The sequence below is a fragment of the Ochotona curzoniae genome, unplaced genomic scaffold (genome assembly GCF_017591425.1).
Source record: "Ochotona curzoniae isolate NIBS_2020 unplaced genomic scaffold, NIBS_Ocur_1.0 contig_2723, whole genome shotgun sequence".
Taxonomy (NCBI): domain Eukaryota; kingdom Metazoa; phylum Chordata; class Mammalia; order Lagomorpha; family Ochotonidae; genus Ochotona; species Ochotona curzoniae.
In genome coordinates this window covers 12,170,898-12,197,354 of record NW_024465573.1, presented here as the reverse complement: position 1 = coordinate 12,197,354, position 26,457 = coordinate 12,170,898, and the positions used below count along the sequence as shown (strand labels likewise).

At 34.7% G+C, this 26,457-nt stretch overlaps 1 protein-coding gene across 2 annotated transcripts in view; it reads right to left on the bottom strand.

Moving 5' to 3' along the window:
• The window catches only part of DYNC2H1 (dynein cytoplasmic 2 heavy chain 1), a 251,035-nt gene that overhangs the window by 116,795 nt on the left and 107,783 nt on the right, over window positions 1–26,457 (bottom strand). For both annotated transcript variants that reach the window (XM_040976872.1, XM_040976873.1), the window contains exons 53-63: window positions 24,654–24,735; window positions 23,463–23,617; window positions 20,580–20,717; window positions 16,356–16,469; window positions 15,735–15,895; window positions 13,823–13,946; window positions 12,939–13,060; window positions 9,257–9,343; window positions 5,507–5,633; window positions 3,465–3,606; window positions 1,650–1,759 (exon numbers count right to left, since the gene is read on the bottom strand). In XM_040976872.1, the coding sequence (XP_040832806.1) occupies window positions 1,650–1,759; window positions 3,465–3,606; window positions 5,507–5,633; window positions 9,257–9,343; window positions 12,939–13,060; window positions 13,823–13,946; window positions 15,735–15,895; window positions 16,356–16,469; window positions 20,580–20,717; window positions 23,463–23,617; window positions 24,654–24,735 (1,362 nt within the window). The remainder of the gene's footprint in view (window positions 1–1,649; window positions 1,760–3,464; window positions 3,607–5,506; window positions 5,634–9,256; window positions 9,344–12,938; window positions 13,061–13,822; window positions 13,947–15,734; window positions 15,896–16,355; window positions 16,470–20,579; window positions 20,718–23,462; window positions 23,618–24,653; window positions 24,736–26,457) is intronic.

The window sequence follows — 26,457 nt, the reverse complement described above, 5'->3', positions numbered from 1 at the left end:
AAATGGCAATGGCAAAACTGTTCAACTTCTTTACTGTAAGAAACTCATATAATGAGTCAACATATAATAAGCTCTTAACAAGTTACTAAACAACAAGGTCTAAAATATGCATCATAGAATGCTGATAATATTATCTAAAAAGGAATATTAATATTCACGCCTTTTTTGAGACCATGGAGTATAATATGAAGAGTCCATTGCATGCAGGGAAGGTAGTTAACAAGCAGAAAGAAAATGTTCTCATTGGGTATAATGCAACACACATCCGTGCTTCCAGACCAAAGACAGATTCCCATTGAAACTGTTGGACATGTGTAGACAATGGGATGCTGGGCTGTCTGACATTGTCTGTACCAGCAATGTCAGGGTATACTTAAATAAGAGGCTGATAGAATTATGATTCCTTATGAAAGACTACACCATTACAGCAAAATGGGGAAAATCTGTCAGGAGGTGGAGGTTTGTGGGGGAATCCCAGTCTATACGAAATTGTACCACATAATTCAAAATTCAAAATAAAAATACATTTTTGAAAAAGAAAATACTCCCATTATGAACTAAAAGAAGTTTGGAAGAAACAGAAAACAACTTGCACTATTCAAGAGCAAAATGTGTTTGAAGTTCCATATGAAGAAAGTAAGCCAAGCTAAGAAAAGGCAAATTAATAATCTGTTTCTGGGGCCACACAGTGGCAAAACAGGCTAATCCTGCACTTGCAGCACTGGTATCCCATGGGGGTGCCAGTTCAAGTCCCAGTTGCTCCACTTCAATCCAGCTTCCTGCTTATGCCCTGGGATGGATCAAGTCGTTGATCTCCTGAACCCACATGGGAGACCCAAAAAGAAGCTCCTGGCGCCTGGCTTTAGAACAGCTCAGCTCCAGCCATTGAGGCTGTTTTGGGAGTAAACCAGAAGATCAAGTTCTATCTCTCTGTCTCTCCTTCTCTTTCTATAAAATCTGCCTTTCAAATAGAAATAAATCTTTTAAAAATAATAATCCATGTAGAAGGCTTTGAAGTTGATGCTCATATTCATTGCCATTAAGGTTACTGATATTTTAAACTTTAACCAGTGCCATTTGCGTACACATACCCTTGGCAAGAATACATTGTTAAAATATGCACATGTATATCTGTAACTTACAATTTATAATACACATTTACATCCTTTTTTCTTCTTTTTAAAATTTTTTACTTCTTATGATACAGTGCCACAGGTTCAGGGATTTCGCATTACACCCTACCCTACCCCTTTTCCCACCCCCACCAGTTTCTCTCTTATATTGTTACTTTCTGTAATATTTTCAAGACAAAACAAAAATATAAAATTGATAAAGTCACATATTAAATGAAGCAAACACACAATTCAATAAATCAGGTATTGTGAAAACATGTCCTTCAGAAGTTCAATTCATAATTTATTACCATCAAAATAATGCCATTTTGTTTTTGAGAGAACTGATCACTGAAAACTATATAATTGCTAACCAAATCATCAATTCAGTTGCATTAGCAAAATATTTTCTTTTATCTAAACAAAAATACAGAATTCTGAAACCCTAAGAACTTAAAGAATGTAAAAGGATGCATTTCCTATCACAGGGTTTTAAAGAAAACATTTCTGATGAAAAAATTAAAATAGAATAATCACCTGTAATATAACAAGCGCATTTTCTATAGAGAGGTCATCTGACGGTAAGCCTTCACTCTTCCAAATTAACTGCTCACTTTCAGTACAAAGAAATTTCCTCAGATCAAATTCTGAAAAGATAAATAATACTTTATAACATATGAAGAGACAGTAAAAAATGTGAATTATGCTAAAAGAACATTCTATGAAGTCTTTAATTTGAAATCCATTATTCCATATTTAACACATGAACTCACAGGGAAAAAGGTAAATGTGTAAAAATCACAAAGAAACTGAACTCAGCTAAATCATTTAATAATTACATGAAGCCCATAAACGCAAAAAAAGTTTTACAGTTTCTATATCTTACAATGTAAAATGTTTCAAAAATAATAAACTGTGTAATTATACTATTATATCAAAAATTATTCTAAGGTCTTAGTTTCATAAAGTGGTCTATGAACAGAAGAATTACAATAAAATAATAACTAAAATTTGTGTATTTTAGCAAACCATTATGAAATATGCCTTAATGTATCCATAAAACTTACAGAAAATTTTAAAAACAGTAAAGGAGAGCCCAACGCAGTAGTCTACTAGCTGAAGTCCTTGCCTTACATGCACCTGGAACCCATATGGGCACCGGTTCATATTCCAGCTGCTCCACTTTCCTACCAGCACCCGGCTTGTGGCCTGGGAAAGCAGTCAAGGACAGTCCGAAGCCTTGGGACCCTGCACCCACATGGGAGACCCGGAAAGAGCTCCTGACTCCTGGCTTCGGATTAGCTCACTCCAGCCACTGTGCCCACTTGGGGAGTGAACCAGCACACAGAAGATATTTCTCTCTGTCTCTGCTTCTCTCTGCAAATCTGGCTTTGCAGTAAAAATAAATAAATCTTTTTTAAAAGTTATTTTAAAAATAAAAAAATAGTAATAGAATGGAAGTCAATCCTATATTTGGAACAGCACAATCTACAATAGCAAAGACATGAAAACAGCCCAGATGCTTATCAGAAGAGGAGTGGATAAAGAAATTGCGGTACATCTGCTTGATGTAATAACACTCAGCCATCAAAAAGCATGACATTCTACCATTTGCAACCAAATGGTCCCAACAGCTGTGCATATAACACAGACTATCATACCCAAATGTGAAGATACAATGCAGAATGCATCTCTACTTGCAAATCAAAGGTGGACTCCCAATGATACTGCTGAATATATTTTGATAATAGGATGTTAGACTGTGAGCCACTGTCTGTACCCACAATGTCAGAATACACTTAAACAGCAGAATGGTAAATTTACGCCCACTTGGAAAAACTATACTATTGTAATAATAAAGGGGAGATTAGTAGAAGGAGGAAGAGTTTGGTGAGGGGATGAAGGGAAATCCCAAAGCCTATGGAATTGTATCATAAAATTTCAAAAAATAAAAATGAAAACAAACAAAAAAAAAATTCAAGGCCAGTGCAGTAGCCCAGTGGTTAAAGCCTTGCCTTGCATGCACCAGGATTCCACCAGTTACTTCCACCAGTTCATGTTCTGGCTGCTCCACTTCCCATCCAGCTCCCTGCTTGAACCTGAGACAGCAATGGAGATGGCCTAAAGCCTTAGGACTCTGCCCCTGCATGGGAGACCTAGAAGAAGCTCCTGGTTCCTGACTTTGGATTGCTGCAGCTGTGCCTATTATGGCCACTTGGGGGGGGAGGGGTGAACCAGCAGAAGAAATATCTTTTTCTCTGTCTTGCTTTTTCTTTGTAAACCTGACTTTCCAATAAATATAAATAAACCATAAAAATAAAGGCATCTGAAATTTATTAATAATATACAAACTTTCAAGACCAGCTGACTTGGTCCATTCTTCCAAACAGGTTTTTCTCAAACATTCAGGAGCAGCAGAAAGATAGGTAATAAATGCAGCAGCTAGTTGAGCTCTCTTAGGAAGGGTAGCCAACTCCTCCGTTATCTCTGCAACCTGGTGGAAAAAGAGACCGAATTATGGATGGTCTTCAACATGGAAGAAAACAGTAACTTCATGGAATTTTGACTGTGGGGAAAATATCATGCCTTAAGTAATAACCCTCTTGTCTCAAATACAATGGTCAAAATGCAAAACATCAACAGGCATCAGAACTTGTTTTAATGTATTTCAAAACGGTGACATTCAATTTTTACAGATACATTTGGCCACTGAAAGCTCCTAATGAACACCTCAATTTCATCCTGAGCAAGTCACATTCCAAATTTGTATTACTTAGAAATTAGGACACACAGTGTAAGCAAAGGCAGGAAAAAAACGTCCTTATTAGTGAAAAGGCAAAAGATTTATGTGTTCTGAAGAGAATTCAGAGTATCCTTATTAGTGAAAAGTTTAACATGGACAAAGCCTACCACTGAATACAAGGAGTCGTAGTGATGCCAATGGAATTTGTAGACAAGGGGAGAGTTTACTGGAGCAGATTAGGAAAAGATCTTCATGCTACACAAAAGGATTTTTATTTTGACCTGAGGAATGTGTAAAAGTATTTAAGCAGACAATGAGTAATGTAATCAGATTGTATTTTTAAAAATATAAATTACCCAAAAAATGAAATAGAAACTAATTAGGAGGTCATATAGGAAGAAGCCAGTTAGAAGAATCCAAATAAAAAATATCTGGATTTATTGGTATTGGTATTAAAGATGGTAGACAAAGATATTGGTGTTAAAGATGGAAGACAAATGGATACAGTAGGCAAAGAAAAGTCAAAGCCCATATGTCTCCGGCTTTAACGGCTGAAAAACTACAACTAAAGGGAAAAAAAGGCTAGACAGTCACATTTTGAATGATAAAATATCACATGCAGAAATAAAAACCAATAGTTTTGAACCATAAAATTACTTTCTTAGGGAGAAGTGTTCTGGCACAGCAGGTAAAGCCTCCCATGATAGCAGCCCATGGGTACTGCTTCAAGTCACCGCTAAATGGCCTGAGAAAAACAGTGGAAAATGACCCAAGCACTTGGCAGCATATAACTGGGAAGTGAACCAGCAGATGGGAGATTCTTTTCCTTTCTCTGTCTCCCTCTCTCTCCCTGTTCCCTACTTTTTCCTTCTGTTTGTCTCTCACTGTCTTTGTAACTCTATTAAGTAAATAATATCTTCTTATAAAATTATTTGCACAAAAAGAAAAAAAAATCCTAATGAAACTAAATGCAAAAAAATCAGTTGCACAAAAAAAAACCTAATGAAACTAAATGCAAAAAATCAGTTGCACAAAAAGAAAAAAAAATCCTAATGAAAGTAAATGCAAAAATCTAAAAGTCACTAAATGTTCAATCATTTTATTCCCTGCCTTCCCCTCAATAACATTTGAACTTGAAGGAGGAAGAGGTTGTTTTACCTAAGATTAACTCATATAAAAAAAATAGTTTGCTTAATGATAATAATTTAGATCTAGATTATATCTAGATTATTTATCTGGTGCTAATACAATTTAATTAATATGTCTCTCTTTTAAAAAAAATGACGATTTTTTTTACTTTCTAAATGTATTTTCATTTACTTCAATGACAGATAGAGATCATCCATCTGCTAGTTTAATTTCCAAACACCCATGTGAGTCAGGAATGGACCAGATTTAAACCAAGAATCAGGAACTCAGTGCAGGGCAAGCACAGGGATCCAAGAAGTTGAACTATTACCTGGTAACTCCCAGGGATACATTAACAGGAAGCTGGACCTGTCTTAAACCATGCAATAGCATATGAAACGTAGGAGCCCGAAGTAGCATCCAACCCCTGAACATAACGGCCACTTCTCCTGTCTTGTTCTTACCACCACATGATAGGCTCCCTAGCATTTGAGAAAGTCATTCATGACCACACGAGACAAACCTGTGCATTCCATCTCTTGTGCTCCCTGTCGAGCTGATTAATCAACACTTCTGCAGCTCTGATCGTCTCCTGTGCTTTGCTTACTTCAGCTTCAAGTTTGGCAGCTTCTGAAGTCCTGCTCTGAAACCTATGAAAACATTACAATTCGATTCAAAGCAAGAATTAAAAACAATTCTAATAAAAAATTTTCTTGAGAGATAAAGCCATTGTGCCACAATTTAAGTGACTAATATTTGTGTTCAAATTATCACTAATACACAAAAAAATCCTAGTACACAAAGTATTATCATCTTCTACCTTAAAAAAAAAAACTGAGAGGGCCTCCATACCTTACAGCATTATATACAAGTTTCTTAATAATATATTTGATGAAGGTCCTGAAATAAGGCTAATCCAATCTACATCCCTAGGTTTATTTCTACCAATTCCAGAAAACTACATGTCAACATATGAGGAAGTTTAACATTTTTAGAAAATGCAGCATGGTTTTTATCCTCTGTGTTTCTCAAAATGCTCCATTTTACCAGAAGATATTCCAACCACTTATGCTTCAACATTATAAACTGCTAAATACTAAAATGAAAATAGACACAAGACAGCTGAATAGCACCCTATAGCCATTTTAAGGTGTATAGCAGCCAGTTCTGTGTATAAACTAAAATTGAAATCTAAATGCAGTCGTCACAGGATGTGGTTCAGAACTTGCATTTTTTTTTCACATATTTGTTACTCAATACCATGTCAATTAATTCCATAATGTTGTAAATTGTTGTTGATGTTATGTTGTGGATTTTAATTGATCAGGATGATATTCTGCCAGCTCTGCCTTCAGATCAAAGATGGTCTCCCCAAAAAACCATTGAATTTATCTGGACAATAAAATGCTGGACTCTTTGCTTGCAACGAAAGAATCTTGACTGAATTTGAACTGTAATACTGCACCAAGGTAGAGGAATCCACCAAGTGGGGGAGGGAATAGGGAGGGGTCGGGGGAATCCCAGAGCTATGAAACAGTGTCACATAACACAATGTAATTAATTAAAAAAAAAAAGAAAGAAAAAAAAGATATTCCAACCACTCCCTTACCCCTATATTTACCTAAAAAATACAAATAAAATTTCAACACTTACTTAAAATATCCTATTCATTATATAATTCCTCCTTACAACCCCAGTTGCCAAAGTTAATGAATGTATTCTCCTTGAAAAAATATTTGCAAAGTTCTTTTTATTTTTTTATTTTTTTTTTAAAGATTTATTTTTATTATTTTTCATTGGAAAGGCGGATATACAGAGAGGAGAGACAGAGAGGAAGATCTTTCCATCCGATGATTCACTCCCCAAGTGAGCGCAACGGTGGGCCGTCCTCGACTGCCTTCCCGGGCCACAGGCAGGGAGCTGGAAGGGAAGCAGGGCTGCCGGGATTAGAACCGGCGCCCATATGGGATCCCGGGCATGCAAGGCGAGGACTTAACCACTTGCGCCACCGCGCCGGGCCCATATTTGCAAAGTTCTAAGATTTCATTAAATATGAGAGTAATAATCATGATGTGCCAAAAATGCTACCAAGCACGAAAAACCGTATATATGTGTCTTTGCAAAAAATTGCTTTAAAACAGCATACTCTTTACGTTACAGATACAGAAACTCAGACTGAAGAAGGCTATTGCACAGGTCTCACCAATAACCAGTAGAGGATACAAATTCATTTACATGTGTAAATGATATGAAGTTGCATGTACTTCATACACAGTATATTTCATCACTTCTCTGTTCTTTTCTGTCCGTCCTCAGACCAAAAAAATTCTAGAACTGAGTTGTCCAATACGCTAGCTACTAGTCCCATACAGCTGTTTAAGCTAAAGACAAATAATATTAAAATATCTATTTCTTAGTCATGCTCCACACATTGCCAGTTCTCACTAAGACATATGGCTAATGGCTACCACGCAGGCAGCATAGTCATTAGAATATTTTGTCACTTCACCCAGGTTCCATTAGGTGATTCTGCTGTAGAACCTGGGACTAGAAAACCAGATTTGTATGAAACACAGCAATTCATATTGCACATTGTAGATACATAAATGACAGAAAAATGTAAAAATTATTTTCAATGTTTTCAGATTAGAAAATAAAGTTTGATAGGTCATATTTATTTTTATTCTCTCAATAAAAATACTATAGCCCAAAGTCAAACCAAATTTCATATCATGCTTGCAACAGCACCGTAGCTCCCAACAGTTCATACCGGATAATTTCTCTATCATGGAAAATGCCATCTTGTTTTAAAATTAAAAGTTAATCCCAAAGCTTTCTTCTAATATCCCATCCAAAATACTGGTAGTATGGTACAGTGATTAAGAACAGGAATTCATAAATTACACAAACCTAGTATCTACGCTGGCTTAGTCACTTGCTATCTGATCAACATTAGGCAAATAAGCCTCCCTATCCTAAATATTTCCAATACACAAATATAAGGATAATATTTATATAACAGTATTATTATAAGGGATAAACATGAAAACGCTGTATAACTCTTTACATACAAGTGACTAATAAAGCTGAAGTGGAAGCACTTCTGTCATATGTTAACTATTCAGAAAATAAATGAAAATGAGCTGCATACTAAGTACTAACAGTGAGTATACAACAATGAAAATAATGTCATATTTTTTGTATTTTTCTAATAATATCTGGAAGAACATAATGTATATTTTCCTATATTTTTAATATAAAAACTATTCAGAAATTTTTAAATACTGGACTTCTCTACTTGAATTTTTCTTTTTCATTTCCTTTTTTTTTTTTAAAAAAAGACTTATTTGTTTTTATTGGAAAGTCACATATACAGAGAGGAGGACAGACAGAGAGGAAGATCTTTCTTCCAATGATTCACTCCCCAAGTTGCCACAATGGCCAGGGCTGAGCCAATCTGAAACCAGGAGCCCAGAGCCTGTTCTGGGTCTCCCACACAGGTGCAGGGTCCCAAGGTATCAGGCTGTCCTCAACTGCTTTCCCAGGCCACAAGCAGGGAGGCGAATGGGAAGTGGAGCTGCCAGGATTACAACAGGCACCCATATGGGATCCCAGCACATGCAAGGCAAGAACTTAAGCCACTAGGCTACCATGCTAGGCCCTTGATATCCTTTTTTCTATAAATACATTTCTGATAGATATGTAACTTACAGAAGAGCATTAATTTCATAAAACTGAAGGCAATCATAACATCTATATTTTCTCATTTGTTTTCCAGATTTCAAACTTTCACACACTTTAAAAAAAAGGTCCCAACATCCATATTCACTCCCACACAAATATGCTCTATCCTCAATCACAGAGGCACGGAGCTGCATCAAAGGAAACAGAATCACTAAACATGATAACACATTCTTGGGAAGCGTACAGGATATTGAGTCCCACAATGTCAACTTGCAGAAAGAACATTCTTTATGACAAAAAGAAGAAAATACAAAAGGCAAATGTATGTAAACAACCCATGCATCAGCTTATTATATTGTTTCTATAGTACAACTTCTGCATGAATATAGGGGACATATAAGTATAGTAGCAATAGCAATACAAACAAACATTAAGTTTCTTTAAAAGGAATACCTCCCATATTATTCTATATTTGTAATAAACCACAAATAAAGGTAAAAATAGAGATCACAACTCAGATTTGAAAAAAATTTTAGTAGTTACAGTCTATGTTTTTAATATCCAAGATATCATTCAAAATTTGACTTACTTTTCTTTCAATTCTGATACCTTTTGACCAACAGAATTAAGAAGTTCCTCTAGTTTCCTTTTTCTATCTTCAGTTCTCTTTAAATTCCTAAAACATAATTGAATATTAGAAAAATAATTCTGTTTTAGGTATCAATGATAAGGCAGCATCAATATAACATGCAATCTTGCAGCAGCATATAAACAATAAAAACTGTCATTAGTTCAATAATATAACATCTTCACTTGGAATTTAAATTGGAAAATGATTTTAAAATTAGAAATGAAGCATTTTTTAAAAGATTTATTTATTTATTTATATTGCAAAGTCACATATACAGAGAGGAAAGACAGAGGAAGATCTTCCATCCGATGATTCACTCCCCAAGTGAGTACAACGGCCAGAGCTGAGCTGATCTGAAGCCAGGAGCCAGGGTCTTCTTCCTGGTCTGCCACATGGGTACAGGGTCCCAAGGCTTTGGGCCATCCTCGACTGCTTTCCCAGGCCACAAGCAGGGAGCTGGATGGGAAGTGGGGCTGCGGGGATTAGACCCAAAGCCCATTTGGAATCCTGGTGCATGCAAGGCGAGGACTTTAGCTGCTAGGCTACTGTGAAATGCCCGATGTATCTTTTGACCCAATATAATGCTGCTGATAATCCAGCTTAAAAATGGTTTTGCATGTAAGTAAGTAGTAGATCATATACATTCATTACCTTTTCATCCTATTAAGATTAATCAGAAACGTGTGTGCAAACATGGGTGTATACAAACAAGCACATATCTGTGCAAATAAATATATGAAGAGAATGCAAGAGAAAGGCAAAGAAGAAATTTCAATAATATTGTGAAGGCAAGGAAGAAATTACAATAACATTTTTAAAATTAGTAACTGACCTATCAGAACACCTAACACTACTCCTTTACCAGCAAAGCAAATTTACAAGAAAGCTAACAAGAAGTTCTGAAGTTAAGCGTCAATTAAGCACATAGGATGGCTTAATTATTGGTACTGTAGTTGGACCCTAGACTTCTTCCTCCACTGATTAAGACTTGCCAATTAACCTCAAACACCATAAACCTAATTTATGTGTAACTCATCTGCTATTCACCACTAGTACACCCAGCACAGAAGATGTGAGGATTCTTTCAGAGAAAATTCACTAAACCCACCTCCTCACCACATCACTACAAATGTTGAGGAGCTGCTAGCAAGTAGCCCATGCTCTCTGAGCAGCTACAGTGCAGCTCAGAAGACAAGGAGCCCAGGCAGGATACTGAGAACTTACAGGAAAGATTTCCAATGCTTCACAATTATTAACCGACACCCAAGAAATAGATGTATCGACAATGCTTTTATATATATATAAATAAATAAAACAAATCCAAAATGAACAGAGAATCAAAACAGCAAATTTAAAACAAACAAACAAACAAACAAAAAACAGGTGATGTCTTTAGGATCTCTATTTCATGTAGGAAACAAAGTGATGCTACTTTTTTCCAAATGAAAAACTCAAAAGAAAATAACACAACTTTGAAAATTACAAGCAGACCAGCAAAAAAATAAACTAGTACAGTGTCATGATGATACAAGTGAGAAATGAAAGCAAAGACTTGGCAACTAAGTCAGACTAATGTGTATTACTGGGCATTTATGCACTACATAGTTGAAATACATAATCAAATATCAGAAAGGGTAAGTTTTTCTAGTTTTTATAAAACTAACACAATTGTTAGCAAGACCTTAAATTACTAAAGATACAAGTACATATTATAGTATTATTCAAAATATTTTTAAATGCCTATATGACTGCAGACAATGAAAATGAGATCAACATTTCCACTTGCCTATCCAGAACCATTTTGTTTAGCCAGGATAGGGACAGACTGGCTTTGATGAGCCTATCTCCCTCACTCACGTTGGCAGACGCTGACTTGCATTATCATGACACAAAACAGGGAAACAAAGGTGAGGTAACAATATCTGTTAGCAGCCTTAACAGAAAAACTTAATATTGTTAAAAAAAAAAAAGAGTTATATTCCTTTAACAGGGAACACAGGGAAAAAAGGTCACTACTTTATTCCAAAAATATTCACTTTTAGTAGCTACTTTGTGTTCAGGGAGTAGTTAGCTTGTAGGAAAACAGAAACGAAGAAAGTGATTGCTATTTCTTCCATGGCATCATGGAGGCATAAAATAAAACTATCAAGGAAACAACCTACTTGAACAATTGCCACTTGTAATACAATATATTATTGTATTTCTCAAGGCATTGTGAGTCGTGATTTTATTAGACACATTTGAAAGGATAACTGTGTTATAAGAAACTGTCAAAGGAATAATGTTATAAACACTTTCAAAATTGACACAAAACTACAAAGTGAGTAAAACACACAAAAAAATACTATTAATTCACAATACCGTAAATAAAGATTCTATCATAAAAAAAATAGGAGACCACAAACAAAATACTTGTGGATCTAAAATGGCATCAGGCCTGTCAATAATAGCAAAGGATGCAAAGGAGAGATTATGCAGCAAACAGTGAAAGTAAATGAAGTTTTAATATGCAATGGAATAAATACCAACTTTTAAAAGAAAATCACTTCTACTCAAAAATAAATAAAATTGGAGCCCGGCGGCATGACCTAGCTGCTAAAGTCCTGGCCTTGAACATGCCAGGGTCCCATATGGACACCGGCTCTAATCTCGGCAGCCCCACTTCCCATCCAGTTTCCTGCTTGTGGCCTGGGAAAGCAGTCAAGGATGGCCCAAAGCCTTGGGACCCTACACCTGTGTGGGAGACCTATATCAAGTTCCAGGCTCCTGGTTTCAGATTAGTGCAGCTCTGGCCGTTGTGCTCACTTGGGGAGTGAACCATCAGATGGAAGATCTTCCTCTCTATCTTTTCTCCTCTCTGTATATGTGACTTTGTATTAAAAATAAATAAATCTTTAAAAATACATAAATAGATAAAATTTTTAAATAAAAATGAACCATTACTACTAATAAAAATGTACAAAAAAGGAAATATGCTGATGAAATACGACTCAGCATGAAAAATATCTTCATAATCAAAATAATATAAATAATATGCTTTCACACAAAATGTTCAGTAATTGTATAGAAAAAATTAACAAGCATAAGAACTAAACTTCCCTTTATTTAGTGGAAAACTGATGGGTAATACCAAAAAGTGAACAACCAAAACCATAATAAATGTCTTCTTCTCCATACAGAAGAGAGAAAATATAATCCTGACTTAATTACAATAGCAAATCTGTACTTCAAGCTCCAAGAGTAAATAACTAAATCTAATACCTATCTGCCCAGCCTATTTTGGAAAATATATCCAAAACAGTCTCTTAGAACTTAGCAGGTAAAAACAAATATAAAACTAAACTCCAACATCTTTACGCAATTAAATATCATTCTTTGTGAGGCGCTCTCTATTTGAACTTCTGCCAATTATAACTTCAACGACATAACAATTGTGTAGAAAACACAGTTCTGCCAGCCATTTCTTTCTAACAGCTTTCTCTATTTGGTCTCTTTAATTTCTAATTAGCATTTAATTGACTTATTTTATTTACAAAAAGCATCAGCTGCCTTTTTAAACCATAAAAAAAAAAACTAAATAACTACTCATAGCATATTGATTAAAATAAACCTTAAAATTTTTATGTTATACTTTACTTACGATTCTAGCCCTGACTGTTCAATTTCCAAAGGCTGAATCCGTTCCAAGACATGAGAATACTGAACATTGGCTTTGACCCAGGCAGCCAAAGGTGCAGCTGCGGTACTGGCACGCTTAGCATTCTAGAAAATCCATTAGAATGTTTTCAGAACCCTCTCTTAATTTCAAACAAAAGCAAACTCAATTCTAACAAATCTTTTTTCACATTCATTTAATAGCTTAATCCAAATAAATAAGCTTATGTTATAGCTAAAATTAAAATAGAGGGTATCGCTATCTTAAGAAAAGTGTACAAAGTTACTACTTTTTGATTAGAAATAAAGCTTTTGAATATAGAAACATTAATAGGAAGACAGTTTATAAACACGTTCACTCTATTAGCTGCATTTGTAACATATACAGGTATAGTCCAATACAATGTTTAAGCATGAATTATTTTTTTCTACATCTGACACAACCTTCTAAATTAAGAATTATTTTGAAACCATTGGCATCAAATAAATGTAAAAATTTTAAATAAGGGATCTAAAATTATTAAAATCATTTCATTTACACTATTCATTGTAATCATATATAGGTATCTGTCACATACGACAACCATACAGGAAGAAAATGAAAACACACTAAGAAAATTACAAGTGAAACATAATAAGACATGACATTAACAAAAACAGCTAATGCTAAGATTCAAAAACCACTTAATAAGCCTCATTCTGCACCCTTGATTTGGTCTATATTAGTCCTTTTGTGACTGCTTCATAATCATAGTTTCTACAGCTTATTATTTTACTATGTGCTGCAAATAACTGATCGTGGCAAGGCATCATTTTTAAAGTAGAATATTACTTGGAAAACAGAATCTTAAGGTATAATTTAAAAATTACCTTTGGATCAAAAGATGCTTTATTTCTAAAAAGAAGTTCTTCAACACTATGTCTTATTTCCTTTGGAATATTTCGTGCATCAAAGGTTGCTATGTCTTCTCTCACACCTCTTTTGGCAAGGAAGCTAAAATTAAAGTATATTTTTCAACTGGAGTCAAATGAAATTTGTCAGTTTTGCAAAATAAATGAATGAAACAGTATACTTTTAATACTTTCAATCCATTAGCTAATAAAAACTGGAATCAAAGAACCTTAAACTTTAATATAATAACACTTTTTGACAAACAACAAACTCTACATTCACAACAGTCTTTCTAATACTCTATGAATAAACTGGAGCAATAAATAAAAGAATCCCAATAACGTTATTATATTATTTATTCATGCATTAATGAATATTCATATGTTCTTCTTTTAGAAAAGAATTATTTTTATTGGAAAGGCAGATTTACAGAGAGGAGAGACAGAGAAAGCAATCTTCTATCTGCTTTTCATTCCCAGACAGCCACAACAGCTGGAGCTAAGCCAATACAAAGCCAGGAGCCAGAACTTTTTCCAGGTCTCCCAAATGGGTGCAGGGTCACAAGGACTTGGTCCATCCTCCACTGCTTTCTCTGGCAACAAGCAGGGAGTGGATTGGTAGTGGAGCTGCCAGGACAGAAACTGGCACCCAAATAGGACATCACTCTTAAAGTAGATTATTAAGCAGTTGAGCCATTGCGCCAGCCCCTCATATGCTCTAAGACACGTAAGACTATTTCTCTTTCTCTCATATATGTATATAAATAGCATATAGATGTGTATACACATGTGTATATATACATACATACATACATATATCTTTCTCTTTTCATCTCCTTTTCTCTCTTTTCCTTTTAGGCAAGAGAATGACCGTGCTTTCTTCATCAGTAAATCACAGTAAAATCAATGCATTCTATACTATGTAAAGCTCAAATAAGTAATTCAACTTATGGGGACATTAACACAGATTTTAAGCCATTCCATTTCTCCTCTTCTGAGACTTTTGGCAATCACAGCACAAGGAATATACAGACTTTGATTCTAGAATTCATAGAATATCTTGAAATTTCAAGGCCAAATCTATAATAAAAATATTATATACAGATGAAACACTATAAAGTTGGGTCACAGTTTCATGGAACATGGAAATAAAAGATTCCAAAGTGTTCTGGAATCCAAACACAGTTTATTCACAAACATGTTTCCATTAATTTTAAAGATCCCTCAATTAGAAAAGTTTAAACTTCATGTAGGAATACACAATTCATTGCTAAGATAAATTTTTCCTTTTTAACATTTTTTAAATTTTTAAGTGGTTTCTAACAGATTCAATGTGATTTGTAGAAACAATTCTAGAAACAATGATACTCCCTTCCTGTCTGGATCCCCTCCCTCCCTCTTGCTCTCCCTCTCTCTTCCAACTCCTTTCCTTCTCTTTTCTTTGTCTTGTTTACAATTTTTGTGATAACATGTTTTAAATTTACATTACACTGAAAATAATTAATACTTTTAGTCCTTAAGTGTATACATGTATGGCTGTGTGTATACTTACCAATACATGCACAATTAAAAAATTAAATACATGCGAGCTTTGAGAGAGAGTGCTCTAATATACTGGCTCACTGTCCCCACACAAAAACCTGCGATGAGCAGGAGTTGGCTGGAGGCAGGAGCTCAGCTTAGACCTCACCAGAGGGTCGTCTTCACCTACTGCTTCCCAGGGTGTGTTCTGCCAGACAGCTGGAAACGGGAGCCGAAGCTGTGACTCAAACCCAGGCACTCCAGCCTGGAACAAGGGCATCTCACCTTAACTAGCAGGCCCGGTGCTCGTCCCCTTCATTATACATGGGTATTTCTAATTTTTTACAATTTCAAAAAATCAAAAACCTACCTTTTCATGCTCACCCAGGATGTATCAAAGATACCCATCAACCTTAAAACTCCTTCCAGAATGTCTCTGATTATATCAGGGGGCATGCGTAGGGAGCGTATTTCTGAAAGAGATTCTGGCTTAATGTTTCCAACTGCTAGTTTAGCTTCATTGACCAAAGGCTACAACAGAAAAAGGTTATTACTACTTTCAAATTATATTTAAAAAAAAATCTTTGCAAGTTATTTTATGTAGACTATACTAATTATTCTAATGTAATATTATTTTCTTCAAATATCACAATGCTTTAAAGTTCAAGTGGAGAAAGGAAGATTTCTTGCCACAACAACAGCACTTATCTCATTTGTAAATTAGAATTTGTTTTCAAACAAGTGATTTTTTTCAAGCAGCTCTTAATATTTATTTAAGTTTGGACAAAAAGAACTTACTAGTCTGTCTTAATTTATTGGTTTCATCTTTCTTCCTTCTACAATTAAAGCTATATAGCTCACAGAAAACAGACTTCTTAAAATTACCATCAGCTAATTCACTGACATATCTTCACAATGTACCTTCCTGCTCCTCTGGAGTAATATTAAGTCAAAATGTAAATTTTTCCTAGAGTTTTTTTTTTAAACTTACCTGTACCTCTTTTAATTCATCATCAATTTTATTCTTTCTTTCTTCAATTTTAATAACTTCTTCTGCTATTCTGTGCTTCAATCTTTCAAGTTCTGTTTTTTGCTCACTAGCATCCTATAGGGATATATCAGTGGCATTCCAATCAGTTTTAATTAATCCAATTTTAAACATTTCAAAATATTAAATCTCCTATTTTCAAATAATATCAATGTTAATATTTTCAAATGTAAATTCCTATTAAATGTATTTCTAACATAACTTGAGCATTTCCAAAATTCCTGAGAAAGCAGTAATAACAAATATGTACCCTATTAGAAAAGTTCCTATGCCTTGCCATTAAGTTGTTACTCTACACATCTAAAGAAGCCAGAACTGCACAGTTTAAAAACTTACAATACACACTCAGCACCTGAAACAGCACAATCAGCACTAGTATACTAGGACCATGTGATAAAAGAGAAAACTGACATAGGCTTCTGTGATTCTAACAGACAACAATAAGTTAGAAATTCTGTATTTCTGAACTTTTAGACAAAAATCAAAATTATAACACATTAGTACTGTAATGGTAGATATCTGAAAAAAGAGTGAATACTCAAAAAACATTACATGGTAACACCACATGAACACTGCGCTCAAGAAAGCAAAAATCAAGCTTGTTAAAATCTATCTATATAAAATATTTGAACGTTATGAATATATAAATTTTTTTATGTCAACTGAAATGCAACATACTTTGTCATGAAACCTTTCTCAGCCACGTGGATCATTTTAAGAAATATAGAAACTACTGACAAGCATACTGGTATACCTGACTTGGGAGCAACCATGCAGCATAAACTTTGAAACCAGATGCTTGAAATTAAGCAAAACTTAAGAATCCATGACCTAACTAACTTTTTTCATGTCCATTTTTACACTCAGGCTCTTACACAGCACCTTAAAAAAATCTTTCTATATAAAGCAAACATTTCTACTTTCCTATCATTGTTGCCACTCCTCACAAAATACTCATTTTTCTATCTCCACATATCAAAATCTTCCTATTAGATCTATCTCATGCACTCCTTTTTTATATTAATATTGTCTCCAATTTGGAATATATCCCTACTGAGTTTTTACAACATTTAACTTGAACTTTCTTTACACTATAAAACACATTTCAATCTTCAGAAATACCAGTTCAGCATGTAAGTTGCCTCTTCAGATACTACTTTTTCCAAAATACTAAACAGAAATATGTGCTATTTGTAATTGAGCCAAATAACTAACTTAATATATAATATACTTATTTAGTCTTATGGGTCTTTATTAGGCAACATAATTAGCCATGACAAGCATCCCACTGGCGAAAAGCTCAGAAGAGAAAGCAGCACGACACTACAGCACTGGCCTACACTGTACATGGACACAGTGTGCTAAACATTTTCCTTTTTAAAGTGCTATCTTTTATACAGTGCTTACTTTTTATATTTTCATGTTTCAAATTCAACTTTTAAGAAAGAAATAATTCATAGACTTTATTGGCAATATAAAAGGACTGGCTGTTTTAAAAAATTCACATTAATCTACTTCTAAAAGACTTCATGAGAAATTACACTAACTTTTACAGTACAGCAATTCCATTCATATTTCTAATATATGACTTATCAAGTGAGGTAATCACTGTTTGGATTTCCGCCCTTACACCGAGACAGCTTCTATAATTTCTTACAAAGGAAACCATACAGTAGATAGTCTTGGCATTTTCCCTTAGCATATGGTTTATGTGACTTATCACATACTGGTTTTGTTTCTCTTAGCTAAAAACCTCAAGTAAATCTTGAGTATCTTCTCACATGTTTACTGGACCTTCATGTCTTCTTTCATGAAAGGTCTATTTAGATTTTCTGCAAATTGTTAAACTGGACTTTTTAGTATTATTAAGCAATACAATTTCTTATTTATTTTTGATACAAGTCATTCATTAGAAGCTTGAATCTTCCTGAGGCCTCCAAGGTTCTGTGTTAGCAGGAAGTTGGGACAGGAAGCAGAGTCAGAACTGAAATACAGACACTCCAACAAGAAGTAAGAGAACCGCAAGTGGTGCCTGTTAACCGCTATGCCAAGTTGCTCCAGACAACTTTTGCAAATATTTTTCTCCCTGCTTGTGACCTGCTTTTCAATTTCAGGAATTAATCCAACAGAAGTTTTCAGATTTGATGAAGCTTTTCATTTTGTATTTTGGTGACATTTAAAACTATTTGCATCACTTAAGATCATAAAAATGTTTGCTTTCTTGTAAATTTTCACCATTTAATGCTATACACTTAAATCTCCAATCCAGATCAATTAAAGATTTATAAACTAAGTTGGAATGTAAGATCTGGATTTCATTCTTCTCTGTACACAAACCCAAATACTGAAAAACACAAATCCAAAAGCAAATCCATGGGTGAAAAACTTCATGCTTTCTCCATTTAATTAGCAATTTTGTATAAAATCAATTAGCCAAATAAGTTTAAGCTATTCCCGGATTCCACACTTGAATAATTTCTGTGTCTAATATCACAGCACTATAGCAGAGCTTTCTAGTGAGTCTTGAAATTGTTAAGTCCTCCAACTTAGCAATTTTAAGGCTCTATGCCATTTACTTCTCAACCGAGATATAGACATTGGCATGATAAGCAGAGTCAGCATCAGCAAGATAAGCATTAGACTAGTGGCGACAGGATAGTCACCAAAATAGAGATAAGGAAATCTATTTGAGACATATTTAAAGATGTAAGAGTGATAGAATTTAATTATTTATTACACGTAAGGGATGGAGTCTAGAAGTCTAATGTGATTTTAAGTACTGTCTTGAATAATTGATGAGCTATCTTATAAGTGCCATAAATGATGGAAAGAAATCAGGAGAAGGAAGTCCTAACACATGGCATAATGTTTCAAGTTATAATGTCACAGTGCTTTATAAAGACGTGTCTATGGCAGACATCTGGCACAGCACTTAAAATACCATTTGAAATTCTTGCATCCCATATTGGAATGCCTGGGTTTAAATCTCAGCTCTGCTTCTCATTGCAGCTTCCTGCTAGCATGCACCCTGAATGGCAGCAATGATGGCCTAAGCATTTGGACTCATAGCTGAACCTGAACTCCAGGTTCCTGGCCTTAGGCTGACCCAGCCCCAGCTACAAGTATATGGAGAACGAAACCTTGGATGGAAGAATATTGTTTTCATATGTCTCTCCATATTTTTTTCCTTTCTGACTTTCAAATAAATATACATGAATAAAAATGCTAAACTGTGATTTAAAAAATGAAGGAAAATATGTTTAAAGAGATAACTGAGTATTTGTTAAAGGACTCAACAATTTTGTAACAGGTATATGTAGTTGGTGGCACAAAACAATGTAAGGCAGAACTTCCAGAAAGAGCATGCAGAAATAAAAAAATTTAAAAAAAGGAACTCAGAGAAATCTCTGAGTTTAACAAATTGGAGTTTAACTAACAAAATCCAATGACTAAATAGGACATGACCAAAATAGAAAATAACATAATAGTCAAAACTACAAATAATGACTTATGAAAATCTTATATTAAGTGAATACAAATGTCATGGGTTTTTGTTTCTTTCTTATTATTCAGTAAAGAAAGAGTTCCCATAACTGGTTCACTCCCTAATTGTTCCACCTAACTGGGACTGGGCAGAGGGAACTCAATCCCAGGTGACAAGAACCCAATTACTTACGCCACCACCTGACTCTCCCAAGATGATTTGCATTTGAACAAAGCTAGAATCAATCACTTCTTGGAGCTAATCATTGAACCCAGGCACTCTGAAATGGAATGCAGGCATCTTAACCAGATTCTTAAAGGCCAGGCTTGCTGCCCACCCCAGAGAAAACTCTTGAAACCTAAAGGGTAGAATTTTAAGAGAAAACACCAACCTAATTGACAGAGCATAGGTAAAATCAATTATACAAATATCCATAAACATGTAAAATATAAAAAGAGTTGAAGTACATTACAAATGGTCAAATGAGATGAGTGACTGATGTTTCAAACAAATGCAAGGAAATACAACACACTTCCATAAAGGCTCAGGTATGTAACAAGATCAGCCTAACTCACTCAGTATGTATGAGCAACATATTAAGTCTACAAAAGTAAAAGTGGCATTTTTAAACACTGACAATAAAGCATAAATGTTCTCCTTATTATGTTTCATTTTGTGCTGACCTGCATTGATATCGTAATCTCTTGAAGGGCAGCATCTGCCTCATCTTGCTTAGTTTTAAGCAATATACTTTGTTCACCAGCTTTTCTGTTCAGTTCATCCACAAGAGCTTTAGCTTCATTTAGCTTAGATACACCAGCCTATATAAATGAAACATTGATCAATAGCAGGAAAAAAATTTTTGTGTATACACAGTAAATAAAGCCCTAAGACAAACAATCAAGCAAACATATAAGTAAACACATAGAAAACAGCAGCAAATGGACTTAACTTTTTTTCTTATTACTGATCCTAAGGATTCATCAAACATTGCCTCCATTAAAATGTAGTAGAAATTAAAGAGATTGTAAAGAAAAACATTTAACAGCATCACAGTAAGGCTAAATATATCAATATTTGATACCCAAAATACTGGACCAAAGATGCTTTTTACCAGAGTTGGATGGGAGAAAACAGAAAGCAAGGAAACGCTCTGTAAAGCCTTTCTGATTTACATTACCAGTGACTGAGTGAAAGAACTCATGGGTCATTTTTTTTTTAATAGTAACGTGATTTGTCTGGATGTGACCTCCTTTTGCTAGATTGCCTACAAGCAGTCCTGGTGAACCACTATTCAAAAAGCTTCACCTAACTCTGTGTTGCATTAGACACTGATCTGGTCATTGAAGTATTTCATCCCATGGCCCATGTTAATACACAAAATGAACACACAAAAACACACAAAACATTATAACACACAAAAACTCACTCTTTACTATACTGTGAGTTAGTTTTTGTCATCTAATTAATCAGAATGTTTGGAGAGATATTCATGCCAAAAAAGGAATGTAACCAAAATTTATTGAACCTCAAGCATGGAGAATGAGTATCAAGGTAGATTCTTTACCTACAAATGTGATTCAATAAAGTCCTACACAATCACCATTGACCTAACTTAGCAAATTTAAGTAATTTATTCAAAGCACCAAACAAGAAACTAAATCAAGAAATTAAACCTCCCCACAAATCACGTATAGTCACTTAACATAAATGAAATCAATACAAAAAAGGATAAAATATAGTTACCTCACTTGAAATGAATTCTACTTTACTAACAATTAACAAAAGCCAGATTTTTGGCAAGGACAGGACACTAGTTTCTTGATAACTTCTAATGCTGGCATTTTTAAAATATTTATATATGTTTTGATGATAGAGAGGGAGAGACTGACACAGAGAGAGAGACTATACATTCACTGGTTCTCTCCCCAGATGCTGCAATGGCCAGCACTGGACCAGCACTAAACCAGGAGTCAAGCATTCCTTCTGGATCTGTGGCAGGGACACAAACACTTGAGCCATTATCCTCTGCATTTCCCATGCCATTAGCAGGAATCAGAAGCGGAAAAGTGACCACATGGGATGCCAGCCATAGCAGGAGGCAGCTTTAGCTTCTGTGCCACATGCCAGCACCAGAAGCTGGCATTCTAATGTTATATTTAAGTTAAAACTCTACATTTAGAGAAATATAGAAAAAAATTCAGAAAGTACAAACTGAGGCCAGAGCCATAACTGAACAGACTAATCCTCTACCCTTTGGTGCCAGCATCCCAAATTGGCACCAGTATGTGCCCTGGCTACTCCACTTCCAAAAAAAAAAAAAGCAGTAGAGGATGGCCAAGTCCTCAAGCAACTGTACCCACAAGGGAGACCAGAAGAAGCTCCTGATTCCTGGGTTCTGATCAGCTCAGCTCCACTGTTGTGGCCACTTGGGGAGTAAACCAAAGGATGGAAGATCTCTGTTTCTCTGAATCTGCCTTTAAAATAAAAATAAACCTTCTTTTTAAAGGTACAAACTAAAGTAACTCATTAAAAATATTATACAAGTCTAATTTTAAATATCATAAAGCATTAATTTGGCCATTTTGCTTTGTGGCTTAAGGAGAATAAATTTCTCCAATCTCTAAATCACTTCCACATAAAAGCAGCATTATGAGCTACTGAAAGCATACAAATGACAGCCAGCAATCTGACCACTGCCTATACCTCCAGCAACCCACTTGAGTACCAACAGTTCAGGTTCCAGCTGATACGCTTACAATCCAGCTCCCGGTTAATGTGTCTAGTCAGCAGTAGCCCATATGCTTTGATGGCTCATGCTATTTGCATAGAAGACCTAGCCAGAGTTCATGGATCCAGACTTTGGTTTGGCTCCTCCCTAGCCATCATGGTCATTTGGGGGGTGGTGAACCAGCACATGAAAGATTCTTTCTTGCTCTCTCTGGCCTAGCTCATTCTCTCTGTCATTTAAATAAGTAAATTACTCTTTTTTTAAAAAGTATACAAATATCTTTCATGGAAGAAAATAATTACTGAATCAAAAAAATTACAAGCACTGAAGTTGTGGCATAACAGGTAAAGCCGTCACTTAATGAGGTGAGCATCCTAGATGGGCACCTGTTCAAGTTCCAACTGCCCCACTTCCAATCCTGCTCTTTGCAAGTGGCCTGGGAAAGCAGCAAATGGCCCAAGTGTTTGAGACCCTGCCACCCACATAGGAGACAAGGTGCTTCAGCCTGGGTCAGCCCTGGTTAGCACAATTATCTGCGAAAGGAACCAGTGGATAGAGGACCTCTTTGTCCCTACCTCTCTCTAACCCTGATTTTCAAATACACTCATCAGTTTAAAAAAAAAACCTACAAAGTAGCACTATAATATAGCAAGCAATATACAGAGAGAAATGAAAAGGAATAAATTATTTTTCAAGGTTTTTAATACAGTACATTGTTTATTTTTGCTAACTATATACTGCAGGTAACATAATGCAATGACAGTGATTTACACAATCCTGCTTTCTTTATGTATATATACATATATAAAACAATTACAAATTACCAATGCTGTACCTGCAAATGACTTTGTCGTTTCAGTAATTCTTTTTTCTTGCTGCTACTAATGGCAGAATATACACGTAAAAAGGTCATATATCGGCTTGGTGTAGCACCATATGCTTTACAAGATTCATGTATTAATAAAAAAGATTTTAGGAAATCTGGATCAACTAGGAAGATATAAAAATTTAAAATTACTCAATATATACATCATTCATTAAGAATAAAAGAAAATAAGTGTTTTTTTGTACTAGCTACCTCCCTTATACATTATCTTTGCTTAAAAAAGCACAAGCATTTCCATCAATCTATCATGAAACCTACCTTCTTTATGATTTTTGAATTATCTAGTTTCAGTGGCCTGTATTCTTCTATTATTAAATATTTCCCCTGATCATTCTTAATACTATAATAAACACTGTCATAATATACAAATTAACTGGAACTATACAACACATGAAATCCAAAAGTGAGCTCACTTTTTATATTCAAGATCAAATACATTATCTTCCTCACATTGACTCAGTTTCTCTCTATAGTCCTAAAGCAGTAAAGGAAATCAATTTTTACTTTATTTCCCAAGTCAGGATTGAGGAACACCCTAGATTGCCCTTTCATCCTGTATGCCACAGATTCCACAGAATCAAGTCCCACTTATTTCTCCTAACAACCTCTGTATCTATTCCGTCCTCCACCTTCTTCAACACCAGGCTATGAGCTATTAAATAATACCGAGTATACAGTCCAGTACATAATATAGAACAAGCATAATAAATATTTGATTAGATGGTTAAGTACATAAATGAATGTTTAGCATATTAAAAAATAAAAAGCACAGGTTAATTTAGAATTAGAGAAAATGGCAATACTACTGTTAAGAAAATACGTTTATACTCAAGAAATAAAACAAAATGAACTGAATCCCATGACATAGCTAGATTGTGATAGATGAATTTGAGCAAGTTAATAGACAAAGACACTAAACAACATAAGTAGGTCCATCAGCAATTTGTATTCAGCTAATATGTATTCTACTGGATTCTTTATTAAATAGCATAACCAATATTTTACAAATCAAGAAATTGTTACATTCAGCATAAGTCAAATTCATAATCATCATGAAATACTGGTGCATCTATATCATTAGAATCACTGCAATTATTTTATAATAAAAATGCCATAAAATCAATTTCATAAAATTACTACCTGAATTTTTTTTCTTTTCTTCTATTTTTTTATTACCATATTTTCCTTCACCATCTGTTTCACTGAATAACATTTCAGGTATCTAAAATATGAAGACGATTTCCATAAATGTTAAATCAGTATGAAAAATCTATCTAAACCAATAACAGAAGTTCAAATTCTTTAACAAAAAAGGTAAACTGTTCTTTTCTTAGGATGCTTTCCACCAAGAGAAGAATATTAAAAATAACATAAAAATCTTTAGAAGACGTAATTTCCTACATGTCAGTTCAAAACATAACAGAACCACTAACTCACTGCAAATGACTGCACATAAGGAAAATCTACACCATTGCATGTGAAAGTGACTAGACCATATCAAATGAAGAAAACTGAATTTGTATTGAACTACATAATGAGCACACTGCCATTTCAAATCACTAATATAAATACAAAACATTATTTGGGAACAAAGTAATAAAATACCTTATGTCACAATGGACTAGCAAATATTCGTATCTTTCTCAACCAAAAACAGCAGAAAGTCATTGAAAATAACTTTACATGAACTGATAATTTGAAAAACTACTTTATAGTCTAGGTTTTTGCCACCACTGCAAATATGCAAAAAAAATGTTTTTAAGTACATGTGACTACTACTAAATATAACATTAAGAATACTTTAGAAAAATACATAAACAGAACTGAATTTCCTGAAAACAATTAATAACACTCCACATTTTAAGTTAAATAACTTCACGTTCTTCCACATGAAACAGCTGATGCTACTAGAAAGAGAAAAAATAGTACATTGTTTAAAAGAAAAATTTTTAAGTTTCATATACAGAAGAAACTTAATCTGAAAGACTCCTTATTGTAATGCAGACTTGGAATTTTGTCAATAATCCCATCATCTTCACTGGTTTCTGACAAAAAGCTTAAGCCTCTATGACACCATTTTAAATTTTGATTTTTATGTTAATGGAAATTTGTTTCATCTAGGAATTTATTTTTTAAAAAGCAGTGTATCACCAAATAGCATGCTTGTTACCAAAGTTTTCCTGCCTAAATTTACCTCATTCCTCCTTTCCCGACTTTCCCTTTCTGAAATAAAAATTGCACTTTCTAAAAAAATTTAGTGGGTTTATATTAACCCTTCTAGTTCACTTTATTCTCATCCACTGCATATACAAACATGGTATCCAAAACTGATTCAATCACATCACTGCATTCATAGTAACTTTTAACTGCTCCCAGTTGTTTATGGAACAATCTCCACGGTCATGGCAATCAGAGGCTTCCCAGCTGTTCCCAGGTAGGCTTTTAGGGATACATATTAATTATGGGGTATATGTCGTACTACAAGGTTCCAGCAAACCTGCGCAGTCACAGGAACTCTGTTACCGAAGCAGAGCATATGGTACTATCCCCTTCAGCCACTGGGCATGCATGCATGGCAGAGCGCTGCTCTCGGACCTCATAACCACTTCAAGAGCATCCTCACTCAATTCTCTAAATTTAATTCTCATATTCTCAAACTATTGCAACATTAACCCTGCCAACATAAGCATGCACTGCCAATCCAACCACTTCCCCGGCCCACAAGTAATCCAATCGCCTCCTCATTTTTCAGTTTTAGCTCTTAGTCACTACCACTTTCTACAACAACTCCTGTCTATTTTTCTCAATTATTCCAAAATCCCTTAGTGATAATGTCCTCAATTCTCTCACCCCTAACCTGTAGTAATTTCTCTCTTGCTATCTTATCTACCAACAATGTCAGCTGCTCACCCTCACTATTAGATCCTGAGGTGTTGTCATTAAC